General features: G+C 38.0%; 1 protein-coding gene and 1 pseudogene across 1 annotated transcript; both read right to left on the reverse strand.

The window, feature by feature from the left end:
* Positions 1–3477: 3477 nt before the first annotated feature.
* On the reverse strand, positions 3478–4466 carry LOC122665878 (cytochrome P450 71B10-like). Its single transcript, XM_043862011.1, has 2 exons — positions 4101–4466; positions 3478–3996 (listed from the first exon to the last, which is right to left on the reverse strand). The coding sequence occupies exons 1-2, from the start codon at positions 4464–4466 to the stop codon at positions 3478–3480; spliced, it is 885 nt and encodes a 294-aa protein (XP_043717946.1).
* A 347-nt stretch (positions 4467–4813) lies between these two features.
* Positions 4814–6747, reverse strand: LOC122665879 (annotated as a pseudogene).
* Positions 6748–7052: the final 305 nt, after the last annotated feature.

Here is a 7052-nt window from a genome sequence, read left to right on the forward strand (position 1 = left end):
GGTTACCCAAGCTGAGTCCAGGCCCTTCCACGGTTCAAGGGTATTTTTACATATTTTTATATATTTTATTTGATTTTCTTTACATAAAGAGGCTGTTTTTCAGTTACAAAAATATTAAAAATCGTAAAAGAGTGATAAAATTCTGAAAATTGTAGGGATTATATTTACCACTGTTTTTTATGTCCATTAATTTTCCTGAGGTCCAAATCATATTTTTTGGGACACCTTTTCCCCTGTGAATGTTTTAGGATTTTACAAGAGTGGGGCCCACAAAATTGGATTCAGGTGTAGACACTGATATGGGTGTGAAGAGCATGTTTATATTAGTATGTATTTGTTTTGGTTTAGTCTGATTTGGATTTTTAATATTTATTTTGTATTTTCTTTGTTCTAATCCATGTTTTTACCATCCAAAAATGCAAAAAATGTTTTTTATGACTTTCTTTACAGGCAAGGACATGGAGTGTCCTCTGTAATGCATCATATTACAGAGAACAATCCCTAACCGTGTGTGAGTTTGATTTGTATGTCATCCATTCCTTTTCTCACCACAAGGGTATAATGGTAATTTTGTAGGTGAAAAACCCAAAAAAATGAAAAATACCAAGATATCAGAAAAAAAAAAAAATGCTTTTATACATGACATGCTGTTATAGAATGTTTAAGGATGTTTTCATATGCATACGTGCGTATCATGTGTCATAACCATGCATAAAGTTCATTCTTGCCCTTAGGGGCATTTTGGTAATTTTACCAAATGTGGTCCCAATGTACCATCCAGTAGCCTTATTTGGTATTTTAGTAATTTTAGGATGTTTAATGACATATCAAATGCTTGAAATTACTTGAGAGTGCATGTTCTTGCAATTTTACTATTTTTCCCTTTACGGGCATTTTGGTCATTTTGTGACCGAATCATGTTTAGGGCCCTGGAAAGGTTTATGTCACTTTATTTGCATGTTTTAACTTTTATTTGCATGTTTTAAGTATAAGTTTGCATTTTCATGCATATTTGTATTTTTGCCCTAACAGGGGCATTTTGGTAATTTTTACCACCTTGCATCTTCATAGCGTTTTATGTGTTTCTGTTGAGTCATATGCATACCGTTAATCATGTTTTAATCCTTCATAGCATTTAAATGTGATTTCATGCTTTTTGTACACATTTTGGCCCTCTAGGGGCATTTTCATAATTTTGGTCATTTTGGCTCAAGTAAGTTTGTATTCTAGGTAAGTGTCCTTCTTCATGATATAATCATAGGATTAGGGTCTTAATCACTTTTGTACAGTTAACTTTATTTTTACCATAGGGTTAGGTTTTCTATCTTGAATAAAACACAAAAAAAAGAATAGTTTAATTAGGTGCATAATATATATAACACAACAGTACACAACAAAATTTGGTCTAGGAAGACCGGCTGTCGACCGGGTGGTTGCTGGGTGTCTAACACCTTCCCAGTCAAAAACTTGACACTTACCCAAAGATCTGGGGCAGACCATCCATTGAGTCATTGGAGTTAATTTAGCGCATCTTCTTCGAAGGAGGGGCACCATTCAAGGGTCCTAGACCCTAAATCTAGGTGGCGAGTCCCATTTTCCCATTTTCCTTATTTCTCCTGGGTGCATACGCCAACGACCCTCCGTCCGCTGCACCTACAGATGGTATACAATGCAAGAATTTGAAAGAATCGTGCCAAAAATTTTGTCGACATGGTTACAAACAATATAATTCACAACCAAGCTACAATTAATTGTGTCGAAGCTAAGCGTGTTAGTTCTAAGTCCTTACATGATACATGAGGCTGACTTGAGGAACAAGAGATTTATCCTTAGCAAGGAGTGCATTATATATTTCTCATGATCGATGCCTTCGTAGATAGGTATCCAACAGTATGACAACACACCATTTTTTTTTTATTGAAAAGTATGACACTGAAAGTTTTGATTTCACCATAGGTAAACCGTGTGCCTCCGCACAAGGCAACGACTATGCCACGTTGCTTTATGGGGTCGATCTTTGTGGTGATGTGTGCAATTTGTAATGACACGGTGATGCATAGTTTTTTTTTGGTAAAAACGGTGATGCATAGTTAGCTCAAGCATATTACACAACAAAAAATAGTAAAACAAAATAAAGTAAAAACAATCAAAATTAACTGAAATGGTTATCATTATAGAATAAAATACCAAATAACAATAGAACGTACCTTGACATTCCCTATTAGACCGGGCTTAGTGGAAAAAGTCTTTTCTTTCCTGCGCAGAATTCACTCCAGCTCACTTCCTTCTCGGACTCTGACTGGGCAGCGTGCCCCACTACCCGCTGTTCCGTTACTGGCTACATCATCTTTCTCGACAACAGTCCTCTGTCTTGAAAATCCAAAAAGCAGCCCACCGTCTCCCGTTCGTTTGCTGAGGGTGAGTATCGTTCTATGGCCTTCGCTACTTGTGAGCTCATCTGGTTGAGGGCCCTCCTTGCCGACCTTGGTGTCCCCCAGTCTCCCATGCGCCTCTTCTGTGATAGCTAGGTGGTCCTCCATATTGCCACTAACCCCGTCTATCATGAGCGCATGAAGCATATTGAGATTGACTGCCACATTGTCCATGAACGTATCCAATCTGGTTGTCTCACCACCGCCCATCTTCCTTCTCGGATTCAGCTCGCCGACATCTTCACCAAGGCATTGGGCCGGGATCTTTTTCATTCTCTCATTTCCAAGTTGGACGTTTGTGATTTACCCGCTCCAACTTGAGGGGGAGTATTAGACCGGGCTTAGTGGAAAAAACCTTTTCTTTTTGTTAGCCACTTCTACCCTTGTAACTGAATCCCTATCACATGCGATATAGAATTCCATATTGCATGTGATATGGATTCCTTAATGGTTTCCATAACCGTCTCTTCTCATCTCAATCTTCTCTTCTATTCCTTGTAAATCAAGGCTTGTAATCTGTATATATTCTTTGCAATTCTAATGGAAAATACACGGTGATTTTCACAATCTTTCTAAATTTATTATTCCCTTTGTAGAGTCGCCACTATGAGAGTAACGGATTTTCATCACTCGGTCCTCTCCTAGAGCTAGAATTTATTATCCCACTTAAAGGTAGCTTATGAGGAAATCATTTTGACGAAGCTTCTATGGGGGTAAATAAGTAATTTACCTACTCCCCCACTCCCCACCCCACCACCCCCCCCCCCCCACAAAAAAAAAAAACGATTTTTTTTTTGTTTATGTAATTTGCAAGCTACAAATAAAACAAATGAGCAACACTGTGAACTGGGATAGAACAAAGAGGGGGGATGCATAGTGCTTATCGCGTCAAATAATGAAAATAAAACTCCTCTCTAGTCCATCATCATCAAATTACTAATTGAGGTAATGTTCTCTTCTAAACCCCAAATATGGTTAATAGGCACAAGGTAACTCTTATGAACAGTAAGACCTGCTTCTTCATCCATGTCTATATCTTCCTTCTTCATCTCATTAGGAAAGCCCCACTCAAGGCATACAGAAGATTTGCAAGTGTTAGCGCAACCATTGAAATACCCATGTATATTGCAGGACAAATTCTTCGACCTGCTCCAAAAGGTAAATACTCAAAATGTGTTCCCTTGTAATCATTTGAGTTATCCATGAACCTATCTGGCATGAACTCTTCTGGGTTCTTCCAATATTTGGGATCTCTCCCAATTGCATAAACATTCACTTGGACTCTTGTTTTGGGGTAAATTTCATATCCGTTAATGGTAAAATGATGCATGGTTTCTCGTGGATGCAATAGAGGAGCTGGAGGGTGCAATCTTGGAGTCTCCTTTACTACCATTTTAAGGAATTTAAGCTGATCGAGAACTGCTTCAACAACTTTTCCTTTCTTTCCAACAGAGCATCTAACCTCATCTTGTACTTTCTTCATCACTTCTGGGTTCTTAACAAGCTCTGTCATTGCCCACACTACTGTAACAGTAGTAGTATCTACTCCACCTAAAAATATATCCTGAAAAAATAAAAAAGAATAAACAACATTTATTAAGAATAATTCAAAAAAAAAAAAAAAGATATAGGATATTAGGAACTAAGAATAGGAGATAGGTGGCTTACCAGAAGGATTGCTTTTATATAATCATTGGTGAGAGGACCACCTGGACCTGTATGATCCCTTCCTACTTTGAGCAAGACATCAATGATGTCTTCCTGCTCTGATTTTGTTCTCTCATAGTTGAGATGCTCATCAATCACGTTTTGGTAGAAATCATCAAATTGTTGGAAGCACTTCTCAAGCCTTCCATGGAGTCCAGTGAACTTGTCTAAGATCCACCCTACATAAGGGAAAAAATGGGTACCAGAGAAGCCACCCAACATAGCGAAGGCTTCATTAACAGCCTCTTCAAAGCGACCATTGTCAAATTCTCTCCCCTTGTAACTCTTACCAAAAGCAACCCTACAAATTACTCTTACCATATGCATTTTATTACGCCGAATTTTTGAAAAATATTATTGTCATTTAGTCCGTTTAATTCCTGTACGTATCCGTTCCCGTTCAATTTGCCGTTCCCGAACTTACTAACTATGTCCTCTCCTAGAGCTAGAACTTATTATTCCAATGAAGGTAGCTTATGAGGAAATTATTTTGATGAAGCTTCTATGGGGTAATTAAGTAAGCTTCTATGGGGTAATTAAGTAAGTCGCCAACCCTCCCCTCCCCCCCAAAAAAAAAAAAGACTTTTTTTGTTTATGTAATTTGCAAGCTACGTATAGAACAAACGAACAACATTGTGAATTGGGATAGAACAATGAGGGGGGATGGGTAGTGCTTATCGCATCAAATAATGAAAATAGAATTCCTTTCGAGTCCCATCATCATCAATTACTAATTGAGGTAATGTTCTCTTTGAACCCCAAATATGGTTAATAGGCACAAGGTAAAGAGGAGCTTTCTTATGAACAATAAGACCTGCTTCTTCATCCATTTTTATATCTTCCTTCTTCATCCCATCAGGAAAGCCCCAATCGAAGGCATACAGAAGATTTGCAATTGTTACCTCAATTATTGAAATACCCATGTGTATTCCACGACAACTTCTTCGACCTGCTCCAAAAGGCAAGAATTCAAAATGTGTTCGCTTGTAATCAATTGAGTTATCCATGAACCTCTCTGGCATGAATTCTTCTGGGTTCATCCAATATTTGGGATCTCTCCCGATTGCGTAGACATTCACTTGGACCCTTGTTTTGGGGTAAATGTCATATCTGTTAATAGTAAAATGGGGCATGATTTCTTGTGGGAGCAATATAGGAGCTGGAGGATGCAATCTTAGAGTCTCATTTACCACCATTTTAAGGTTTTTAAGCTGCTCGATTATTGCTTCAATAACCTTTCCTTTCTTTCCAACAGTGCTTCTAATCTTATCTTGCACTTTCTTCATCACGTGTGGGTTCTTAACAAGCTCTGTCATTGCCGGCCCATACTATTGTAAAACTCCACCTAAAAATATATTCTGAAGATAAAAAAAAAGAATAACATAAAAAATTAATAAGAATACTTCACCAAAAAAAAAAAAAAAAAAATTCAAAAGGTACAATCCCTCCTTTTGGGTAGAGAGAAAAAGAATTCTTGAGATTTAAGAGGTGAAGGGTTTTCTTTTGTTTTTTCTTTGTTGTTTGACATGGAAAAAAGTGAGTTTTTTAATAGTATCAGAGAAAAAAAATTTTGGGGTGGGAGTGTGGGGTTGATATCACGCAAGGTATTTTAGCCCATGGAAGTCTAATGGGGGCTTATCCATATTATGGGGGATCCTCTAGTTTTAGAATTATGAGGGAAATCAACAAAGAAATAGAATATTAGGAGCTAAGAATATGTTTGGATGCTAACAAAAGAAAAATAAATTCAAAAAAAATTTGGATTTGACGAGAGAGACACATAAATCAATCGTTGCATCCTCATGATTTTTGTCTCATTATTTAATAAAAGAATAGGAGATCAATAGGTATCTTACTGTAAGGACTCCTTTTATATGATGTTTTCCTGCTCTGATTCTGTTCTGTCATTGTTGAGATGCTCATCAATCACATTTTGGTAGAAATCATCAAATTGTTGGAAGCACTCCTCAAGCCTTCCATGGAGTCTAGTGAATTTGTCTAAGATCCATCCTACATAAGGAAAAAAATTGGTGCCGGAGAAGCTACCCAACATAGCGAAGGCTTCATTAACAGCTTCTTCAAAGCGCCCATTATCAAATTCTCTCCCCTTGTAACTCTTACCAAAAGCAATCCTACAAGTTATATCATTGGTAAGGGTAAAGAGCATCTCACTCAGATTAATAAGAGTTGATGAAGAAGATTGTGAAATTTAGCTAATCTTTGAAGCAGCTCGCTCTTCTCTAATGGAACCAAAAGATTGCACCCTCTTGACACTAAAGAGCTCTGGAACGCAAACCTTCCTCATCTCCCTCCAGTAATCATTGTAAGGCGCAAAAGCAATGTCTAAGTTGTTGTAAGAGAGCCTCCTAGAACCCATCAAATTAGGCCTATTGCAACATTCGAGATCATGAGACTTCATGATCTCCCTTGCCATTTCAGCAGATGAGACTACTAGTGTAGGCATGCGCCCGAGTTGCAAAAACATGATTAGACCATATTCCTTTGAGAGTTGCCATAGAGAGTGGTGAGGAAGCTCACCAAGTTGGTGCAAGTTACCTATGATGGGAAGCTTAGGAGGGCCAGGAGGAAGGTTGGTTCTCCTCACTTGTTTGTGTTAGACATTTTTCAATAACGATGTATGGGCTTGATTAATTATCGGGTAGATCATTGATGGGAATCAAGAAATACAAGGGCTGACGTGGCTTACTATTTATTTTATTGAGATGGATCGGACCGATCTGACCCATTGTGGAAGTGGGTTAGGGTTTGGAGAGTATCATAAATACTAATGATGAGGGGTCCCTGCAATTACTATTCTCTTTTCTCTTTTCTCTTTTCTCTTTTCTCTACAAGAAAGAGAACTCTGTGGGAGTCTAGGAGACTGTGGAAGATCCCCATCGCGGTTATTCAAGT

Source organism: Telopea speciosissima, chromosome 6 (assembly GCF_018873765.1).
Source record: "Telopea speciosissima isolate NSW1024214 ecotype Mountain lineage chromosome 6, Tspe_v1, whole genome shotgun sequence".
Lineage (NCBI taxonomy): Eukaryota > Viridiplantae > Streptophyta > Magnoliopsida > Proteales > Proteaceae > Telopea > Telopea speciosissima.